The 24,412-nt window shown below is 38.8% G+C and overlaps 1 protein-coding gene across 1 annotated transcript; it reads left to right on the plus strand.

Annotated features, from left to right (window-relative positions):
• Nucleotides 1-13,057: 13,057 nt before the first annotated feature.
• Nucleotides 13,058-13,801, plus strand: LOC149238343 (uncharacterized). Its single transcript, XM_089369535.1, has one exon. The coding sequence runs from the start codon at nt 13,058-13,060 to the stop codon at nt 13,799-13,801; it is 744 nt and encodes a 247-aa protein (XP_089225661.1).
• Nucleotides 13,802-24,412: the final 10,611 nt, after the last annotated feature.

Below are 24,412 nucleotides of genomic sequence, written 5' to 3' on the forward strand. Positions count from 1 at the left end.
GTGTATGTGGAAAAGTACCTTTGGTCCATGGCGGTTAGTCCTTGGAAGTTGTGCCTATGGTTTCGGACCATTGTGTATCGACGGGCGTGTCGATCCCTAGTTTTGAAGTTGATGATATTGGATTTCTATGGTTTTGGCTCTTGGTATTGAACAAGGCCTAAGGCTATATAAGGAGAAGGAAATCATTAGGCAAGTGTATCTGAAATGTCTTGAATATCTGATGAAGCATTAGATCCAGTATGCAGGGTTATGGGTTGATGATGCATTGCTTGATCTGAGCTAAGGAGAGATCTCTCCGGTTGATGGAGAACTAGATCTAAGGAGAGATCGGGATCAAATGGTTTGAAATGAACTATCTTTATGATGCTTATTCTAGATCTACATACTGACGCATGTATAGTTCTATAAGTGTTATGAGTATGACTGATGTCTGGTACAGCTGCAAGTTATGAGAAATTATTTTTAGATCTGTACGCGGGTTGTCTTTGGAAAAAGCGCGTATACACACGGGTTTGATTCATCGAAGTAGCGTATACATTGTAAAGCTTGATATTTGAAGTTGCAGATGGATGTGATGGTTATTACAGAGTTCTGTGTCTGCTCTGTGTTCTGGTGACTGTTGTTAACAGGGTTTCAGTGATTCAGAGTTTGATGATTGTTTTGAGCTTCAATGATAGTTATGGGTCCAGTATGAAAATTGGATGAAAAGTGGCCTTACAGATTATGTGTTGTGCTTCAGTGTATCCAGTCTGAAAATTGATGAAACGTGGTACCTGGAGGTGAGAAGATTGTAGGCAAGCACCTACGTACTAGTATCTAAGCTAGTACAAAAGCTAAAGGAGATCTTTGGAGCATTGTAGCAGGTAGCAGCCTGCGTACTAGTAAATGGATCGGCTAGTACAAGAGCAAAGGGGGTTGTAGCTCCCGTACTGGTATAAGACTGCACCAGTACAAATATTGTAAAAGGATTTTCTTATTAAGAAGAAGATTGAGATGACTTGCAGCAGGTGGTTTTCACCCACATTGGGTTTCCACCTTATATCTTTGTGTTCATGTGTGTGGCTCTTGTGTGATGTTCTATTCTGTTATTCTGCACCTGTTTACTGTTAATATGCTTAATAATGATCTGATGCATTTACTGAAGATTAAGCTAACTGAATTATAAGATCTCTGGATATACGCGAGTTTCATTAGACACAGTAGCGTGTACACGCGGGTTCACTTAATTGAAGTAGCGTATATGTTTCTGAGTATGAAATTGAAAAGTTTGATTGATCTGATAATACTGATTCACCCCCCCCCCTCTCAGTATTATTTCCAACAAGGGGGTGCCCAGGGCCCAACTGTTCAAGAATTCTCCCCGACGAAGGCATTACGGTGAAAGGTAGGTTCCATATCCTCCATGCTTTCATTTGTAAAGAGAAAAAAAGAAAATAAATTATCATTTCTTTTAGTAATTACAATGTGCATAGAGATAGGAAGAATTGTGTGGAGGACTGTGTAGAGTAAAGGGAGAATTGTAGTCATCACCCTCCTAAAAATATAAACCCTCAACACCTGGGAAATTGCTTAAGCTATAGCCACCAAAATTCATACAATTAGATTGATAGAGAGAAAACATGACAAGCGGTTTCAATAGAAGGGAACCCACTAGAACAACTAGAATACATCAACATCTTCCTGTGGTAGAAATATTTACAAGGCATCAATGGTTGGGATTCTTTGAGATACTTAGAGGATATGATGATGATATAGCTAGGGAATTTGTAATGTCACTCATACCTCTAGATAGAGTCAGTACCACTGCTATAGTGAGGGGATTATTAGTAACAATTACCCCTGAAAGCATTAGCAAGATCACTACACTTCCTCTAGGTTTACAATGGAGAAAAGAGGATAAAGTTAGCAACACTCTTTCCAAGAACTTTTTCTTGGAAGGTGAGGAATCAATTAAGGACAAAAATGGGATTAGAAGGGGGAGCATTCCATATCCTTGGGATGAAGTAAGCTATCACATTCTCAAGTATATTTCTTGTGAGGGAAGGTTCAGTATAGTCTATGGTTACCAGTTTAGACTCCTCCATGAGCTGAGATTTGGAGAAGAGTTACCTCCTCATAGAAGACTTAGTGTGCCCTACTTTTTATTGCAATCAGTGATAGACATGAGCATCAAGGTACAAGAAGGGAAGAATCAGCAGCTGGCACATCATGGATTGATCAATCTCATACTAGAAGATTCCCTAAGCCAATTAAGAATTCCTATTATGTGGTCAACATTTGCAAACATGAATAGAGAGGATGTAATTCAAGCCATTGAGTATTAAAGAGACCAAAGTACCCTATAGGCTAGGGCCACGATATCTGATTTCTACTTAATTAACTTGGCCTTAACAGACTTGAATGTATGGGACTCGAATTTAAAGCTGGGGGACTTACAACTGATGGCCTTGGCATCATGGATGAGTCATGAGGAGGCTAGGGCTAAGGAAGCAAAAAGAGTATTGGAAAGAGAAGAAATATTGCCCCTTTACATCAGAGAAGCACATAGAATTTATATGGCTGTCATTAGCACCCACAACCTCATCACGAATGATCCCCAGCTTGCACCGTGATACTTAGCTACACAAGAGCAAGCAGTCACTCATTTTCAGGACACTTTGAGATTGTTAGGGGATGAAAGCCGGCAAGCATGCCAAAGGAGATGGAACACCTTACCCTACAACCTAAAGATCAAGGAGTATCATTCCCCTGAAAGAATGAGGAATGCACTAGAGAGTACCCCATTGTATAAGGAGGCATTGCAAAGATTCAAAGTCAATTGGATTGGCTTGAAACTCAGTCCACCATTTCTCTTGGGTATGTTATAAGGAATAAATGAAGAAGAAGAAAGAAAGAAGTGCGAGGAAATAGAAAAGCATGCAGGATTTTAACCATAAGAGGAGGATACAACAATTAAAGCCTGGAATGACAGGGAGGCCACCAAAGCAATGAAAGACATGGACATAGATTGAGTTTCTCAGAGGATGAGAAACACTTTTAGTAGGGGGTGATGATGAGGCTCATCAATGGGTAAAATTATATGGACCTTAATGCCACTCTCCAGCTTCTTAAAATCAACTTTTCTCACATTTCTTTACATGCTTTGTTATATTTTTCTTAGTTAGAAGGGTAAATATGAGAAGCCATCTCTTGTGGTCTAATGTGTATTAATTATAGGTTTTGGAGAAAATTTTGGCTAATTAAAGTGTAGGAACTCAAAGTAGACAAGCAAGAGGGATTTTAGGAGATTGGATCTCTCTCCTTAACTCCTCACTCACTTGAAGCTTCCTCCACCATATCTCATCAACTCAGAGTTACAAGCAACATAGCCATTAAGGTCATCGGCAACCAAGCCAATGACAATTGAATTGATCTCGAGTAGGGAGCCAAGACTCCCTAACTTTAAGGAAGTTGTTGGTAGCTTTAGTTGTATAAATAAGAAGGCCTAGAGCCTCATTAGGATTCGACTTTTTGTTGTTGCAGCCAAGAGGCATTTTTGAGCTAAGACATTGTGACTGATGACTCTTATGTATTTTTGATATTTTAATGAAAATGAGAAGCATTCCCTTGATCTAGTACTGAGTTGACTCAGAGGGCTGAAGCTCTTGGGTTAGGGCCTAACCCTAGCAGCAGAGGTTCCTCTTTTTGTAAATATATGTTTAGATTACATTCATAGTTAGTTGTTGAAGTGATTTTGGTTTTGTTAATCTATAAGTATTTGGGTGATTAATTAGTTTTCTTCCATTTGTGGATATTTAGATCAATGGTATCATAGTGATAGTAAACACTTTAGAAAATATTGTGGGAATGACATTCATCTCATCTTCCTTATAGGACATGACTTGAGGATTCCATTCACACAACCCCAAAAACATATTTCTTGTTTGATTACTGCATAATATAGGGTTTCTTTTTGAATATATCATTGTCTTTGAGTTTCTTATGATTATTTGCAATTTTCATTTTGGCCTCTTAAGTTTTGCTATGGGTTCAAAGTACTTCCATTCATGAACTTAGCCATTAGCTAATAATAGCTATGTTTTCCTCCATTCAATAAATCTTTTCCATGTATAGATGAATTTGTGCATAAATGAAGACAAGAGTGTATTTTGTTGCAGGATCTTATAATTTGTAGGGAGACATCATTGCATTCACCTCATCCAAGTCCTATCCACCCATGCTGCCAAAGTCCACTAAACCCTATATTTGAATTCTTGTTTTGTAAGAAAAAATGTCATTTCCATTGAGAAAATCCAACCATCTTGAAGCATCTGACTAAGCGTTCGATAGTGTTCACCTCCTCCATGCCTTATCTCCATCAAACACCTTTCCCACACTTCATTGTACCTTTCCTACATCTCCTAAGCTTTAGGCTTGTTTCCTGTAGTAAAACATGGCATCCTGTAGTAGCACTAGGACATGTTGTAGTAGTACTACAAGAAACCCTGTAGCAGCCTATTTTAAGCCTGAAATTAGAAAAAATTGTCATCTGAGCTTAGATTACACCTCCACTTGGATTCCATACCCTTGAGACTAGTCTAGACCTTTTCCTCCATACTTGTCTACTCTACCAAAGAACAAGTGAAAATTAGAATTTTCATTCATAAAACTAAATCATCAAAAAAAGTTTTTTTTTTCACAATTTCTAAATTAGCACTTGCATGTAGCAGTCATAATCCTTCTTAGATCAGATTCCATGCTCAGTTAGTCTAGATCATCACATGTTATCAACAAGGCTAAGTTAGGTTTATTTTGGAAGAAAAATGTGTAAATGTGTAGCTAGATGATTGCATGTCACTTTATAGCATCTTCCAATTATATATTTCATTTCCTAAAATAGGCAACACTTGTTTTTTGCGTTAAGGATAATTTTCCCTTCTTCATTTGGTAGTCAAACTCCTTCTAGCCAATAGAAGACTGGTTTGAGAAACCCTTGTGGTCTATCGCCCCAGTTGAAAAGTGACAAGAGTAGACCATTGCATCTAGTGTGTATACAACAATGTCACCTCTAAGTTTGTATGAACCCCGGGTTGATGAAGTAAAGTTGGTAGCCACAGGAGTTGCAACATCCTTGCTTCAATATTGGTGCTCATCATGTACCAAGGAGAAGGAGGGGGCATTGAGCAACTCTTCTTTGTCAATTAGAAAAGTCCACAAGGCCCCATACCATTTCAACAAGGCATGAACTATCCCTCTTATTTCAATACGAGTTATAATGCACCATCTCAGCCTTGTTATCCACCTAGCACCTCACGTTGGTCTATGCCTACTCCATGGTCCTATCCTCCCCAACATGCCATTTCTCCTTTTTAGTCATACCAACACCAACCTCCTCAATGAGGTAATCCATAATTAGGATGGAGGCCTTAGGAAACCCAACCACCCTCCCTAATATCTCCTCCTCATCAACCAAAACTACCTCAAATAAATCCTCAGAAACAACCACAAATGCCTGCTCAACCAAACTCGAACCACAACAATAAGCAAACCCAACTAGTCTACAATGGAGAGACATATTATCCTACCTATCCTGTAGAAATCCAAGAAATCAACCTCAGGTATGGTAAGGTATTTCCTAATTCTCACCCACCTTCTCCAAAAAAAAATATTGAAGAGAAGGAATACCTCACTCATCAAGCCAACAAACCTCCCTATCCTCAAAGGTTGTTCCATCTTAAAACACACACCCCAGAAGAAGCTAAATTTTTGGGAGAACTAAAAAATATGTGTGTCAAGTTTCCCCTCTTGTAAGCCATTAATAATTTTCCTATATATTATTGATTCATTAAAGAGGAATTTATTAAGAGAATATTAAGGAGAAGGAACGATTCCCCTACTGTCAATGTGATAGGGGAACTGGCTGATCTCATGCCTAGGATGGTTATCATCCCAAAGTATTTGGATCCTAGAATCTTGGTAGTAGATGTGAAAATTAACACCATTGTAGTCCCAAATAGCCTCATTGACTTAGGGGCTACAAACAATTTCATCACCAAGGAAACTATGCTCAAGCTTAATCTCTAAGGATCCCTAAGGAAAATTGACATGATGCTGCAATTTGTTGATAGATCCACAGTAGAACCAGAGGAAATAATTGAGGATGCCATGGTTTCCATTGATTCTTGGGAGTAGCCTACTGATTTCCTCATTCTTCAGACCAAAAGCAAGTTTAATGGCTATCCTCTTATCATATGAATGCCCTTGTTGTCTACTGTTGATGCCTACATCAATTGTAGGGCTAGAAATATGACCAACCTAGATCCATCTTAACCTTGGATCTATCAAGTGCCGAGAGGGATCGAATCTCTCGAGGTGCAAACCTATTTTTTGAGTGAAAAAATTCAGGAAAGGTTTGCACCTCGAGATATTTGATCCCTCTTAGATCTTGATAGATTTGGAGTTAAGATGGATCTGGGATGGTTTCAATCGCTTGTGGCCAAATAAAATCTAATGAACGTATGATTAATTTTATCAATAATATGTAAATTCATCTAATATTAATATAATCATTTTAAATATGCTAGATTTGTCTCAGATTAATCTGGTCATTTTAATTTTAAATTTTCTTAGTTACTTTAGTTTTTTGAGATGCTAAATATTGTTAATAACTTTAATGATGAAATAAAAATTTTGATTGTAAAGTGACAATGTAATAGTGTTTAATGATAGAAAAGGTGAATAATACGAATATAGTCAATTATAAATAGTCTTCATTGTGATTAATCTCAAATTATTTTCTTCTACTATTCTTATTGTCATCCTTGTTACTTTTGTCATCTTTTCATATCGATTATATGAAAAGGATAGGTTAAATCATAAACCATTTAAATCTTTAGCTCAAGCTATTGTAGCAAACATCATACCTGATGAACCTTGGTATTGCAACAAGAACATTGCAACTCCCAAGGCTACTAACTTTTAATTATCAACCCGAGGTTCGTACAAAATTAAGAGGTATCGAAACTGTATGTGCAGCATACAATGTGTCCTTCCTTTGCTGTCATGATGTAATGGAGTGCATGTACTGAAATAAAACCCTAAACTAATTGCATAAAATGAACTGAAATGGAGACCTTAACCTATTACAAGAAATAGAGTACAGGGAAAGAATCATATTCTAATGGCATAGAGATCATGAACTAAATGTAAAAGAAACCTAAATTAACCCTATTTATCACATGTGATGATTTAAAATAATTGAGCATGGAGTTTGATCTAGGGAGTATTAACTACTATGTGCATGTGTTAATATAAAATAACTCTTTTTTTAATCTTTTTGTTTTATAAATGCAAATTCTAATTCTCACTTGTTCTTTGGCATGGGCGACAGGTATGGAGGAAGAGGGTTAAAATGGTCTTGAGGGCATGGAGTTCAAGTAGAGGCCTAATCCCAACTTCAATGATGATTTTTCTCAATTCGGGCTCAAAACAGTCCACTACAGGATTTCCTACAGGATGTACTAGTTCTCCTATAGGATCCCCTGGTTTACTACAAGATGTTACAAATTTACTATACGAAATTATAATTCATCGAATGACTAAGAAAATCAAATCCAAATTGGATGGGAAAATTTATTTTATTGACTAGGATGTCTTAGGTATCCATTCCAAGTGGAATCACTCAAAAAGACCTCTGTTAATCCATGCTAAAAAATAGCAGAAAATTACTAGTCTAAAAATCATAAATTTGAGAACTAGTGAGCTAGTAAATCCATCAAATGCCTAACCTAATCAAGTGGAAATGCAATGGGGTAAATTTTGTTATTAAATAGAATGTTTTTGTGATCCAATACAAGTGAAATAAACTTTATTGAAGCTCGTTAGCATGCTCTAAAAAATAGCAGAAATTCACTGCTAGTTGCCACAAAGGAGTTCCAAAAATCTTGATTTGGGAATAAGAAGACTAATCCAAGTAGCTCAATGATTAATATGAACTTCCAAATATTTTTCAAGGATGCAATGATTCTTGTGATCCTGCAAAAGAACTTACATCAACCATTTAACCCAATCTTACAACAAGAAATCATTAATACTAAATGTAGAAGTAGAAAGAAACAAAAACAAGAGTTGCATGTGAATAAGAAGTGAAAAGAAGGAGATTGGAAAAAAATCGCTCTGCAACCCTAATGGTCAAGCGGTCATGAGTTAGGCAGCGCGAGAAAACCAAAAACTGTAGCAAATGATAGACATAGAAACCAAGAATTAGGAGAAATGACAGAGGAGGAGAGGAGGAGAGAGATCCCCTCCTATCGAGATGCAGTAGCAGGGAAGGCCAGAACACCAAAAACAAGGAGGAAGAAACAAGAAAACAGGGACCTGTCCTTGGAGCATGATGGAAGGAAAGCTGCAGAGGTAAGTGTTTACCATGTGTGGTGGAGAAGCCAAGATTTATAATCTCGATGAACAAATTGGAGCGATACAGAAGCTACATGAAAGACCATGTGCTAATCTGCAAATTCATCAGAGTTTGGCCGACGAAAAAGGACCTCACTAGATGGATCCAACAAAAATGGCAACCCCGAGGCCATATTAAGCTAAAGCTGGGAGCAAGAGGCTTCTTCATGGTAATCTTCTCGAACCTGCAAGATAAAGAAAAAGTGTTTGAAAATGGCCCATACTTTCATTATAATGTTGGACTGTTTATGAGATACTGGGAAGAATGTTATAACCCTGATAAGGAAAAATTCTTAGCAGCCCCAGTATGGGTAAGGTTATTCAGGCTACCAATGGATTTCTAGGATCCAGAAATCCTAGAGGGTATAGGAAACACAATAGGAAGCTTTGTTAAAATAGTTGAAACTACAAAAAAGGGAAGATACACCTCATATGCTAGAATTTGTGTCTACATGAATATAGCTGACCCTATTCTAGATACAGTCGAGCTAGAGTATCATGAGGAAGTATGGCAGCAAACCCTTGACTATGAGCACATTCCATTCAGATGTAGAAGATGTCATGAGTATGGACATCTGTTCAAGGAATGCCCACTCAACATAGAAGAAGAGGAGCGAAGAAACAAACAACAGGGAAAAATCAAGAAGACAAGGAAGGGTTTCAAGAAGTAAAAGGCAAAAGAAGACACACAAGAGAGAACCCCAGTGAAGGAAGGAAAGAACAACAAACCCAGCCAAGTAATACAAACAGCTTTGAAATCCTACAAGAAGAAGAAGAAGATAATGAGACCCAAACAATGGATTATTAGGGAGAAAAGGGAAAGGAAAGCAGTACAAGTCAAGGCAAATCACATACTAAGAGAAAGGCACAAAGTGAACCAACAGAGAAGGAGGACAAGGAAGCAAGGGAAAAGATGGACAACAAAATAATGGAAATTGACACAAGCAGAGCTCATAAGAAGAAGTATTGCGGAAACTTCTAGATGAATGGAGACACCTGGATGAAAGATTCATTCCAGAAGAGCAAAAAAGAATATATAGAGAAACTTTTCAATAGTACCAAGCGAAGCAGGGACAGGGAAAGTTGGAAATGGTAGAACAACTAGGCCTCCAACAGGATAATACTCAAGACCATCAAAGCAAAGCAAAAGGCGGGAAAAAAAGAGGTAGGCGAAATATACAGGAATCGATACAGATCATGGGAGAAATGTTAGTGAACACCGGGAGAGTAGTTCCGCTCTCGGCGGTATTCCACCAGTCAAGCCAAGCACCCCAATGATAATCACATCCTGGAATATAAGAGGCCTGAATAGTAAAGGCAAACAGAGACACTTAGCGGAAAGGCTAAGAAAAGAAAAACCCCAACTAATGTTGTTACAGGAAACAAAAATCTCAGGAAGGAAAATGGAGGAAATCCTAAACAAAATCAAACCGAAATATGAATGCATGACCATAGATGCGAAAGGCAGTGCAGGAGGCATAGCAATACTATGGAACCCTACAGAAAACATAGTAGATAATTGGATAGGCATGAAAAGAATACACACAGGGAAGTTCTAGTTAATCAGAAATAGAGAATGGTTTATAGTTTCAGCAGTATATGGCCCTCATACACCAGCAGAAAGAGGAAGGTTCCTCCTCTAACTTCAGTAGCTAGGAAACCTTCATGAAGAAAAGTTGTGGTTGATAGTAGGAGACTTTAACATGAAAACATCAAAAGATGAGAAGAAAGGGGGACTGCAAAGAGAAGAGCCAGAGATGGAGAGATTCAAGGACCTTCAGGAAGAACTGAAAATGGTAGATATCCCAACCATAAATGGAAAATACACATGGAACAATCGATGAGGAGGGAGCAGACAAATAGCATCAAGGCTAGACAGATTCCTAGCAACAGAATACTTCATTGGAAAAGATATCTTCTATGAAGCAACAATCCTCCCGTGTCTAGGGTCAGATCACTGGCCCATCAAATTAGAAATAGCTATGAATCAGCAGAACCAGAATAGACCCTTCAGGTTTGAGGCATTCTGGTTGAGAGATCCCACCTTCATAGAAAAGATGAAGAATTGGTGGAAGGAGACTGAGACTGGGATGGAAGGAAGAAATAAAATGCACACTCTCCAACTCAGATTAAAAGACTTGAAAGGAAGGATAAAGAAGTGGAATAGAGAAGAATTTGGAAATATTCAAAAGGAACAAGAAACGCTCCAGATAAAGATGAAACGAATACAACAGAAAATCATAGATGAAGGGAGAAATGAAGAACTAGTAGAAGAAGAAGGACTGGTGCTAAATAAACTGGAGGAAAGAAGAAAACAAGAGGAAATCTTATGGAAACAAAAATCGAGAATCCAATGGCTAAAAGAAGGAGAAAGAAACATGAAATTCTTCCATAAGGCAATGTTGCAGCACCAACAGAAAAATAGAATATTCTCCCTAAAAGACAACCAAGGCAACAGGCTAACACAGAAAGCTGAAATGGAGAATTTGATGGTACAACATTTTAAAGAGCTCCTGATAGAACCCAATATCAAAAGGGAGGATGACATTGATAAAATTAGTCAACATATCCCCAAAATAGTGACTAGAGACCAGAACTTGGCACTCCTAAGGGTCATAATGAAAGCAGAGGTGGAGGAGGTAATAAAAAATATGGCAAAGAATAAAGCACCTGGGCTGGATGGATTCACCTCAGAATTCTATCAAGCCACATGGAACTTCATGAGTTAGGATATAGTGAATGCAGTAGAAGAGTCTCGATGCACCAAAAGAATGCACTCGACCTTGAATGCTACATTCCTAGCCCTGATACCAAAGATAGAGAACTCAGAAGAACCACAAGGATTCTGACCAATAGCACTCTGCAACGTTATATATAAAATACTAGCTACAATCATGGTGAATAGACTAAAACCAATACTACTAGAGTTGATATCCCAGGAGCAGACGGGGTTTGTCAAAGGCAAACAAATAATAGATGGCATAGTGGTAGCACAAGAAGCAATTCACTCACTGAAAAATTCAAAAACCAAAGGGATGTTGATAAAACTAGACCTAGCCAAAGCTTATGACAGACTTAGTTGGGGATACCTCCAACAAATCCTAAAGGCATACGGTTTTGACGATAGGTGGATAAACTGGGTAATGTCAATGATAACTACGCCAGTTATGTCAGTACTACTAAATGGGTCACCAACAGAAGCCTTCAATCCTTCTAGAGGACTCAGGCAGGGTGACCCGATATCCTCGTTCCTATTTATCCTCGCAGCAGATGGACTAGGAAGACTAATAAAATCCAGAGTTAATAGCGAAAAACTGAAGGGATTACGACTATGGGGAAATGACCTACCTCTAACCCACCAACAATTTGTCGATGATGTTATGTTATATGGACAGGCAACACTCAAAGAAGCAAAAAAAAAATGGAAATTCTCACAGAATTCACAGGGGCCTCGGGGATAGAGATAAGTAAAGAAAAATCTGAAATTTATTTCTTCAATACCCAAGCTTCCTCCCAAGCCTTCCTGGCAAGAACCATGGGATTCAAAGTCGGGAAATTCCCTACAAAGTACTTAGGCATCCTATTAAATGACAAGAAAAACAGAGTTTCTAATTGGGGTACCCTGATGGGTAAGATTCAAAGGAGAATGCAAAACTAGACATTCAGGGCACTGAACATCCCGAGCCGCATAATCATGCTAAAATTGGTGCTCCAATCCATACCGATCTATCAATTGACCAGCCAAGCCACACCTAAAACAATCTGCCAAAAAATGGTAGATATGTTTAAAAAGTTCCTATGGCAAGGGTCGAGTAAGATAAAAAAATGGGCACTTCTATCTTGGAGTTGGCTAAGTAAATCCCTAAAAGAAGGAGGACTAGGCTTGAGAGACCCATACATCCTGAACCAGGTAATGGGGGCAAAGTTGTGGTGGCGATGGATATAGGGAGGGGACGACCTGTGGAAAAAACTATGGGAGAGAAAATACGAGATGCCCAGGTCTCCAGAAGGAAAGCTGAGAAGCCAAACTGAGAAGAAAGGCTCTGCAATCTGGAACTTGGCAAGAGCCAACAGGGATCTGATCAGGGAGCATAGCTTCTGGGAAGTAAGAGAGGGGGATAAAGTGAATTTCTGGGAAGAGGCATGGCAACAGAGAGAAAAACTCAACAAACAGCCTCTACTCCAAGAGATCCACCAGTTCACCATCCAAACTGAGGGCGATACAGTATGAAACTACTGGAGCTCGGAGTCGGATGGATATTGGAGAAAGTGGAAACAAAAGGAAAACTGGCCAGAAGCACCTGTAACAGCTCACTGGGAAATATATGAAAAGGAAATGGCAACAAGGAAAGTAGCGGTCAAAGAAGGGACAGACACTCTAAGATGGGGAAATAGAATCAAAGGTATGTTCACAATAGTAGAAGGATACCATCTAAAAGCAGGATACAACAAACACCCAGAAACAAAAAAATGGGAAAGCATATGGAAAACAAAAACATGGCTAAAGGTAGCATTCTTTACCTGGATCCTGAGCCATGGGAGAGCACTAACATGGGACCAGCTGAGGAAAAAAGGAACACAAGGCCCATCGCGATGCGCCCTCTGCCGAGAACAGGAAGAAACCATGGAGCATTTAACCAATGCTTGCAAAGTCAGTGGAAACCTATGGAGACAACATCAACAACTTTTTGAAATCAGTGACAGAGACATAAACAACATGAAAATAACAATAGAGAATTGGAGGAACAAACCTTACCAGAATACAATTCTGAATAGGGCTTGGAAACTCTCAATAGGATTCGTTCTGTGGAACATTTGGAAAGAGCGGAACCACCTGATTTTCAAGGAGGATGGTAGAGAAAATAACGAGATATGGAACCAAATCATCCAGAATATAAGAGAGACCATTCTCACAGAGAGGTGGTACGAGGAGGATTGGAAAACTGACCAAACAGAGACAAGAATAATGACACGCCTGCAACTAAAGCCTAGTATGACGAACAAGATAGCAAGGAAACACCAAACTAACGAGATGGAAGAGGTCAATCACTACAGAAATCCTCAACAGGGGTTCATCAAGTTGAATTTTGATGGGGCAGCGAAAGGAAACCCAGGAGAGGCAGGGACTGGTAGAGTATTCAGAGATGACAGGGGAACAATGCTTAGAATCTACGCAATGGACTACGGCAATGCAACAAACAATGAAGCAGAGCTTCATGCACTAAAAAGAGGGCTGGAAATTTCCATAAGGGAGGAATACCAAAAGCTACAGGTAGAAGGAGATGTGAAACTGGTAGTGGATATAGTCAAACAGCTACAACAAGGAACACCAGCGGAAAAAATCAGTTGTAGCTGGAGAATTGCCTAGTTGGTGAAGGAGATAAGTAAACTCCTAAGACATGTAGCCTACATCCTTCCCACCCATGTGAGAAGGAAGGGCAACGAACCAATAGACAGTCTGGAAAATTGGGGTTGCAGGAATGGTGGAAGAACTCTGGATGCAAGTGAGGCCGAGCTAATTCAGACGGAGGAGATGGAAAACTTAATGCAACTCCTCGAAAAAGACAAAGAAGGAGAGAGGAACTCCAGATCTAGGAACATCAGAGAAAATCTAGAGAAACTGGGGAGGCGCGGCCGGGAAGGGGAAGGAAGAGGACAGGTGGGGGAAAGGACAGATGCAGAGAATGAAGTGAGTAGACAGGTAATCTGGTAGGTGACGGAGCAGGGCAGAGAAGGTACAACTCTCGAGAGTACGAGGGTGGTGACAGATGAGAATGATAGAGAGGAGGGTAGGGCAGAGAGCAGGAGGGCGGGCAAAAGAATGATACCAAGTGGAAAAACAAGGACAATAGTAACACAACAAGAGAAGCTAGGAGAAAGTATGGATTAATGAGAGGCGACGACAGAAAGGACAAAAGGGTAGCATCCTGAGATGAGGATGAAGGGATCCATGTTGGTAACAAAGCCAGACAGGTGGCAGTAAAGGCAAGGGACTGGAGGGAGAGAGGAATAAAACTTAATGAAAATAAGAATATAGAAAATTGCATGCAGACGAAGACAAGGAAAGCTAGTGAGAAGGAAGGTGGTAGAAGAGCGAAGACGCAGGTGGCAGAAGGAAGATGCAACAGATCGACAAGTTGGTATGTAGTCCTTTCGCTCCACATTCCTGCTAGACTCAAAAGTATTTTTAGTAGGAAAATAGGAAGACTGAGTGGGAACATGTATAAGACTATAAAAAAGGATAACAAAACTTCTCGCGATAAGGGCAAAACCAATTCCGTAGAGCATCTGAATTTCTAGGGCAGGGAGATTGGGTGGGAGGGTCTTGCACCCAGGAAGGGAGAGGGCCATCCTGGGAAAAAAGCCTGTAGTATTCCCTAAAAGAACATGACCCTAGCCAGGCCTGTAGGAATTGATGGGAGCGAGCCAGTAGACAAAAGGGAAGAAACCTGGGAGGGAAAAAAACTAAGGATTAGAGGGAACCAACAATCATGCAACCTAGGGGGAGGGAAGGAGAGCCAGCTCCAGGAAACCTATTGACAAGATAGGGAGACCTTGGGAAAGGTGGAAACAAAACCTGACCTCATCCGGGGAGGAACCCACGAGGTCGACTAAAATGGAAAGGCAGGGCATAGATTGCTGCTAGGGGAGGAAAAAGGGAAGAAACCCAAGAAAATACCAAACCTCGACCAAAAAAAGGATTGGCTCTAAACCCAATCTGACCAAAAACTCGAAGGTAGCAAATACAGGAAAGGGAAAGAAAATGAGCAAGTGGGAAATTTCTTTGATTCAATATTATAACTCTGATAAATGCATCGATTTTGTGATAGGTATATTAACATACTGGGGAAAGTATAGTGAATAGAACAGAGAACACTAGGAAGAAGATAGTTGCAGCCAGGCAGGGAGAAAAATGGCCCCCAGGAGAGGAAAGAGAGTAACCAAGACGGAAGAAGGAACAAGTGGGCCGACCAGGAAAAGAGGTAGGAAACTAGGCAGTGAACATATGAAGACAATCATCGATGCCTACATGGCAGGGAATCCGCTAGACATTAGAGCCCATATTTCGAGTTGGGAGAGGGAACTGAATGACAGTATCAAGCACTGGGACATCCCCATGGAAGAGTGGGAAAGCATTGTGCCGGACCCCTAGAACACTCGCGGGAGGCATTCCATATTTAGGAAGAATGTGGTGGCACAAGCCATGACCCTACATCGAGAACAAACTGCGGGAGAAGAAGCAGAGGCACAGGACAAGAACAAGGAAAAGGACCCAGTCAGGGTAGAACTACTCAGGGAGATAGCGACAATTCAGATACAGACCTATAGAAATAACTTGGCCCTGGGTAGAATTCAACAGACTTTGAAAGACCTGAAGTGGAGAATTGAGCAGCGGAGCGAGATTCCAGGATCCAGTGCCAAGATTAAAGTTAAAAATGCATTATCTAATGCAATTGAGAGGTTTAATGTGCTGAAGGATGGTCATAGGCCTTAATTTATGTTTAATTTAGAGGCATGGGCCTTAATTTATGTTCTCTCTAATATTATTAGGTTGAATTACTATAACAAAAAACCAATGTACATTGTCAATAATTTTTTGTGCTTACACTAAAATCAATGCACAATGTTAATCCAATCACTTTAAAATTAATGTATCATCATACATCCAATTACATTAAATCAGAAATCAACATATACACTAAAATCAATGCATCTAATGCAAGCAATCAAATAAGATTAGAAAACCAACATTTACGCTGAATTCAATGCATCTAGTGCAAGCAATCAAATAGGATTAGAAATCACCATCTACACTGAAATCAATGCATCTAGTGCAAGAAATCAAATAGGATTAGAAATCACCATCTACACTGAAATCAATATATTTAGTGAAAACAATCAAATAGGATTAGAAAGAACCATCTACACTGAAATTGATGCATTTAGTGAAAGCAATCAAATAGGATTAGAAATCACCTACATTTAAATCAATGCATTGAGTGCAAGAAAACAAATATTACTATAAATCAACATCTACATTGAAATAAATGCATCTAATGCAAGCAATCAAATAGGATTACAAATCATCATCTACACTGAAATCAATGTTGCGTTTAGTGCAAGAAATTAAATAGGATTAGAAATAATCTACATTAAAATCAATGCATATAGTGCAAACAATCAAGTATCATTACAAATCAACATCTACACTAAAATCAATGCATGTAGTGCAAGCAAGGAAATAGGAATAGAAATCACCGTATACACTGAAATCAATGCATCTGTGCAAGAAATATTCTTCCCTCTCTCCTCCCTTCATATATATCTATATCTCCCTCCATCTCTCCTTCTTTGTCTCTCTGTCTCATACCCCCAAACACACACCCTCTCTCACTCCATATACATCAATCTCTCTATCCCTTCCTCCCTCTCTCCATCTCTCTTTTAACTTTCCATCTATATCTATATCTCCCTTTGTCTCTCTATATCACCCCAAAAACATACACTCTATTTCTCCAATATAACTATATATCCCTCCCTCCTCCTCTCCCTCCCTCCCTCTCTCACTCTCTCTCTCTCTCTCTCTCTCCCCCTTCTCTCCATCTCCCCCGCTTCTATCTCTCTTCCCTCTTGTGTCCTCTATCCCCCTCTCTCTATCTTCCTTATCATTCCCTCTCTCTCTCTCCACCTTTCTCTCTCTATTTCTTTCTTATTACCTCCCTCTCTCTCACCTTCCAACTCCATCTCTTTTTCCCTCCTTTTCTCCACTCTCTCACATCCTCTATGTCTTCCTTCCTCTCTCTCCCTTTCTCTTTCTCTCTCTCTCCCTCCTTCTCTCCACTCTCCCACATCCTCTATGGCTCCCTTTCTCTATCTCTCTCTCTCTCTCTCCCTCCCTCTCTCTCTCCCTCCCTCTCTCTCTCTCTCCCTCTCTTCACCCTCCAACTCTATTACTATATCCCTCCCTCTCTCCCCTCTCTTTCTCTCCCCCATTCTCTCCATCTCTCTTATTTTGTCTCTTTATCTCACCCCCGAACATGCACACTCTCTCTCTTTCTCTCCCTTGTCACTCCCTCTCTCCCTTCACTTCTCACTCTCTATGTATTTCTTCTTCCCTCCATCTCTCCGCCTCCAACAACATCTCACTATCCCTCCCTCTCTCCTCATCTCTCTCAAGTACACTCTCTCGTACTTCCCGTCTCTCCCTTTATATCCTACCCCCCTCTCTCTTCCCCCATCACTCTCATTCTCTCTCTCAAGCCTTGTAACTCGTTCTTCCTCTCTCTCCCTTTCTCTCCTATCTCCCTCTCTCTTTCCCCATCTCTCTCTCTCTCTCTCTCTCCAATCCTCTCTCTTCCCCCTTCACTCTCTCTCTCTCTCTCCAACTATGTTACTATATCCCTCCCCCTCTCCTTCTCTCTCCTTATTTGTCTCTTTATCTCACCCCTAAACATACATTCTCTCTCTCTAGCTCTCCCTTGTCACTCCCTCTCTCTCTCTCCACTTCTCACTCTCTATGTCTTTCTTCTTCCCTCCCTCTCTTTCCTTCCAACTCTATCTCTCTATCCCTCCCTCTCTCCTCCTATCTCACAAGTCCTCTCTCTCATCCTTCCTCTCTCTCCCTTTCTTTCCTACCTTCCTCTCTCTTCCCCTATCTCTCTCTCTTTCTATCTCTCTCTCTCTATCTTCCCTCCAATCCTCTCACTATCTCACTCCCTCTCCTTCTCTTACCCTTCTCTACCTCTCTCACTCATCTCCCCCTCTCTCTCTTCATTCCTCCTCACCCCTCTCATATCTCCATCTCTCCCTTGTCACTCCCCATATGTCTCCACCTCTATCACTCTATGTCTTTATTCTCCCCTCCCATATATTTATAGAGTTAATATATATCATGACATATTAATATATGTTATAATATAAACAATTTAATGTTGTATTAATCCAAAGTTATTAAATTTAATAATATTAATATTATAATATATTAATATTAATATTAGATTTAATAATAATAATCTTTTAATATTAATATTAGGGTTAATAATGTTTTTTTTTTGCATGGTATTATTAATAATTTGGCCCATAGGCTTCACCTAGATAAAACCTCTTTTTTGAGTGTTAGTAAGTTCAAATAGGTTTAAATATGAAAAGAGGTTTTATTTATTTACCTGTTTATTTATATTTATATTTATTTATCATATCTCTTTTATTTACCATGGTATTTGGCCCATAGGCTTCACCTAAATAAAACCTCTTTTTTGAGTTTTCTTAAATATAAAGAGATTTATGGAGTAAATATAAAAAGAGGTTTTATTTATTTACTAGACTTAGAGTAAATATAAAAAAATGCTTATTTATTTACCATACCTCTAGTTTATTTATATTTATATTTATTTACCATACCTCTTTTTTGAGTGTTCGTAAACCTCTTTGTATTTTAAATTTATATTGTGTTTATACATAATAATAATTAGATTATTTTTAAAATAGTGCCGACATTAGATTAAAAATGTTAAACATTATGTTTACATGTACATTTAAGTGTTTAGGTGTTTACATGCTTATGTTTAGGTTTTTATGTGAGATCTACCTCCATACTGGGTTGTAGAGCGCCTCTTGACACAAGACACGTTAAACATTATGTTTACATTTATGTTTATGTTTATATGTTTACGTGTTTATGTGTTTATGTGTTATGTTTTTAAGTGAGATCTACCCCCATAATAGGCTCTAGAGAACCTCTCAGCACAATAATCACAAATGGGAATTTAGGAAAACAACTTGTACTATGTCCTCCTGTTGAACCCCTTATTGAGTATGACTTTCCTATGTGGGTAGAAGAGGAAGAAGAAGAAGAACTTGGGTAGAAGAGGAAGAATAAGAAGAACTTTATCAGTCATCACCCTACCCCATCTATAAATTAGAAACCACTATTGGTGGCACGAAATTGGATGAGGACAATCTGATTGACAAATTTATACAAAATAAAAATCCTACTGCCACGAATATTGATGGTCTACAAGAAAAATATTTAGGAAAACCTGCCTACTCTCAGACAAATCATAGGTATATTTAATCGTTGTTGATTGTAACCATAGTAATGAAAAAATAATAGAAATCAACCCCTCTAAAACCATGAAAATCAACTCCTTTCTTTTAGCTAATTAGGAAGAAAAACTACTCACTCTCTCGAGGAAAAATATTGATGCTTTTTCATGGGATTACAAGGAGATAAAGGGAGTTCACCCCTCTATATGTCCTCATCATATATACCTTAAGGGAGGACATAAACCTATTCAACAACCTCAAAGAAGAATTAACCCTACACTAAAGGACATTGTAAAAGAGGAATTGTAGAAATTAATAGATGCATGTTTTATTTATCCAATTTCAAACAGTGACTGGGTGTCACCTTTAGTAATTGTCCCTAAGAAGAATGTAAAATGGATAGTCTACATTGGTTATAGAGAACTTAATAAAGCCACAATGAAATATCATTTCCCCTTACTTTTCATTGACCAATTTTTGGATGTTCTTGTAGGAAAGATGTTTTTTTCATTTCTGGATGGGCTCAACATGTATAATTTGATCCAAATCTGTCCTGATGACCAGGATAATACTATTTTCACCTTCTCATGGGGGAAATTTTCCTATGAGGTCCTTCCATTTGGCCTGTGTAATGTCCTTGCCACTTTCCAAAGGGAAATATTGTGTATATTTATGATATTGTACATGACTCAATAGAGATTTACATGGATGATTTCACACCTTATCGAGATACCTTCCAAGAAGCTTTTTCCAACCTGTGCAAGGTTTTTCAAATATGCATATAGATGAATCTCTCCTTGAGCCATGAAAAGTGCCATTTTTTTATGAATTAAGGAATTGTTTTAAAGCATTTCCTCTCTAAATAAGGAATTGAAGTTAATCCCAACAAAATAGCCATCATTAGGAAGGTTTTCTTTCCTAAAAAATGGAAAGATGTTAGGATATTTTTAGGACTTTTTGGGTAGAATATAAAATTTATTAAGGATTCTAGCAAAATTGCTTCAACTTTGTTTTGTCTACTAAAAAAATATTTAGAATTATGTTGGATAGATCTACGTCAAAAGGAATTTGAATAAATCAAAGACAAATTGACAATTGGACCAATCCTTAGGGGCCCAAATTGGGCCTTTCCCTTCCACATCCACACAGATGCATTAGAAAAATAAGTAGGGTTAGAAATAACATAACATGAAACAAAATTACCTTATGTCATCTATTTCATTAGAAATAACTTGTCCAAGTCTAAGCTTAATTACACAGTTACCGAGAAATAGCTTTTATCTATTGTGTGTTCTTTGAATAAAATCAAGCACTACATTTCTAGATATCAATCTTTTGTGCATACTTACCATGCAAAAATTAAGTACTTGCTAAATTAGCTTGATGTAAATGGTCAAATCATTAGATGGTTACTACTTCTACAACAATTTTATCTAACCATTGTTGACAAACTAGGGAAATAAAATGTTGATGTTGATTTCTTGTCTAAACTAACCTTGTCTATAGAAAATGAAGAGATGGTGGATGATCAACTCCTTGATGAAAACCTATTTTCCATATCATTGTTGTCCCCATGGTTTTCTGATATAGAAAAAAATGGGTTTTTTTCCAGTTTCCCCCTCATTTGTATTCAAAGGACAAGAGCAAGATTCTTAGGAAAAGTGCTCCTTATACTTGGATTGGGGCAACCTCTTCAGATTGGGGCCTGATTAGTTCCTAAGAAGTTATGTAAGGTACGATGAGGTATATGATACATTCTCATCTTCTCATAATGGACCCCGTTGGGGCCATTTTTCTATTAGGAGGACAACCTACAAGATTCTTCAGGCAGGATATTGAGCCTACCCTTCATCGAGATGTCAAGAGATACACTGCATAATGTGATGAATGTCAGAGGATGGTGAAACCTACTCAGAGGGATGAGATTCCTTTAAAAACTCAATTGAATTTCAAGCCATTTAAGAAGTTGGGTATGGAATTCATTGGCCTTATTGACCCTCCATCTAGATAGAAGAGATACATCATTTTGTGCACAAACTATTTGACCAAGTGGGTTGAGGTGAAATAAATTGAGGCACCAAAAAAACTAAAAGTAGCATAGTTCTTAATGAAAAAAATATTTCACAAATTTTGTTTCTCATTTCATTTCCAATCTAATAGAGGGGATCATGAGGAGACATTAGATCAAACATACAAAATCTACCCCATATCAACCTCAAGAAAATGGGCAAGTGGAGGCGACTAATAGAGCATTGGAAAACACTCTAACTAAGGTAGTTAATAACAAAAATAAATATTGGGAAAAAATGCTTCTTGAGGCCACTTGGGCCTATAAAAATACTTGGAAGACCACCAATGGGTTCACCCCCATTGATTTCATCTATGAAAATAAGACCCTACTATACATTTAATTTGAGTATGATACACTAAGAATGGCAGCAAAAATTGACATGGACATCCAAAGAGCATAAGATGAGAGATTGCAAAAACTAAAAGCACATGATGAAATTAGGTTGCAGGCTCTAATACACACTCAAATAGTTCAGCTACAAAGGAAATTCTTGCATGATAAGCACATTAAGGCTAGAACCTTCCAAGAGGGTGATTGGGCCCTCTTGTATGATTATAGGTTCAAATAGTTCAAATAAAAACTTGTGACCAGATCGATGGGACCTTATCTGGTGGAAAAATGCCATGATAATGGCTCACTTCAAATCAAGAAAATTGATAAAGAACATATCTCACTTCTAGTGAATGGATACATATTGAATTTCTAGAGGAAGCCCTTCTCAAGGGATGAGTTTGCTAATCTAGTAAGTAGAGAATTGAATGTGATTCACAAAATTTGAGCTCCTAATCCATTTAACCTTTTATAATAAGCACTCATTTTGGGACTTTTTCTCATTTAATAACCAAACCATTGTTTGCTCAAGTTGTTTAGCTAAGTCAATAGGGTGTTGTTCAGCACACAAGATATCCAAGAGAAAATATCACCCTACCTTTGGTGGACTTTGAGTACCATCCCTGGGAGGAGTTCCATTTCAAATTGCAGATCTATTTGGGTGAACATTTAGGCAAATTTGTGGGTCTTTCTCACCAGACTAGGTGCAGTAAGGGAGTATGCACTTCCTGGGAAAAGCAGTTGTGGAGCAGTGTTTTTGTCAGGATTTCAGGGAGAGGATTAGACTCTAAATTGCTAGAGCTTTTGGGGATGATTAGGCTTAATTCTGGGATGTTTTTTTTTGTAGCTTCATCATCCAATTCCAAAGACTACATGGGACTACACAAAGGATTTTTCCTAAGCCACACATGGGAGTTGGGAGGATGGAAATTTAGAGCAAAATGGAGCTATCAGTGGAGGCATCCAAGGGGGGATTTTGCGAACATTTGGAATCCATTTTGGAGAGTTAAGAAATGATTTCTTCAGGTGGGCTGAAATTCCCCAGTCATTGGAAGGGAACATGGAAATTAGGGGTAATTTCACGGGTTAGAACTAGATCAAACCATTTCTAGCTTTTGGTGGGTTATTTGATCGGATTCCGGGGTTAATTTCCCATACTTTTGTAAGTAGCAGAAGAGGGCCCAACGACATATTCTTCCAGCTAGCAGTGTATTTTTTTTGGGGCCAACGTAGATCATTGTGGGGGCATATCTTCAGCACTTGGAAAATAGCCTTTCATCACCTGAGGCTTGTTAGTTGTCTTGAGCATGCCTAGGTCCACTTACTCCATTATTATGTTGTACCCCATTTGAATTATAATGAAAATGGCCCATATTGACACAGGTTTTGAAGAATTTCTGGGTATTTAATTTTGTGTGTGCATTTTGTTTTGCATGTACCTTGTACACTTTGTTTATCACTGTTAATTTTCCATTAGGAATATTACAACGGTATTATAGCTCTGATCTTGGCTCAGTCGTGGGATTATTTCTATGACCTTGGAAGGGAAGCAAAATGTTTTCTACCAGAGGCAGAGGTACCAGAGTAGGGAAAGAGAGTTGGAAATCACCCCTAACACTAAGACCCCAGAGTAGGAAATGATGGAGGTAGATATGGGGGAGTTGAAGAGAAAAGAGGAGGCAACATTTGATAGCCTCTTAAAAACCCTAAATGAATTGGCTAAGTGGTAGAAGGAGATGTTGGAGGAAATCAAGAAATAGAACCGAGATAAGGGCATTCATTGGGATTTCCTGTTTGGTGAAACTTTGAGGGCTTCCCATGAGTATGACTACCATTCACCAGTGACTCACCCACATACTTTTAATGGACCAACTAGGACCACATTGCCCACTTTTTTTCCCTCAGTACTATGTGAGCAAGGTGGGCATGATGAGATGCCCATGGGGGACTATTTCCAGGAGTGGAAGTCTATGGGGGATGCTTTTAAGGTTTCCCTATCCTTTAAAATTTATATCAGCACAAGAATAATGAGAAGGCTAGAGGCACAAGTGGTTCCAACACACAAAACTTAGAGCTATAACACACCATAGGGAGGATGTACCTACCCACATTTGATGGATATTCCAAGTGCACAACTAGGGCTTGGGTAGAGAAGTTGTACACATATTTCCATCTCAGCTGGATGATAGAGGTGGAGGCCATCAAGATGAATACCTTACACTTGGAGGGAGAGGCCCACAATTGGTGGTTCGATGGGATGAATACACTTGGGCATGCAGGTGTGACTTCTTATGAGGACTTCACACGGAGGGTTTTGGAGAGTTTTGATATGACAGATTCAGAGGCACACATTAGGGAGATTACGTCACTCAAACAGACCAACATCCCTAAGAATTACATATCCGAGTTTTTGAGGGTGTCTGTGGTGGTGTCAGACCTGTTTGATAACAAGAGGATCTACACTTTTGTAGAGGGTTTTCTTGAGACTTTATGTGGTTTAGTGAGATCTTGTAGACCAACCACATTACAGGA

Source organism: Pinus tabuliformis, chromosome 8, assembly GCF_031772625.1.
Source record: "Pinus tabuliformis cultivar Carrire ecotype Pingquan chromosome 8, CPIR1, whole genome shotgun sequence".
Taxonomy (NCBI): Eukaryota; Viridiplantae; Streptophyta; class Pinopsida; order Pinales; family Pinaceae; genus Pinus; species Pinus tabuliformis.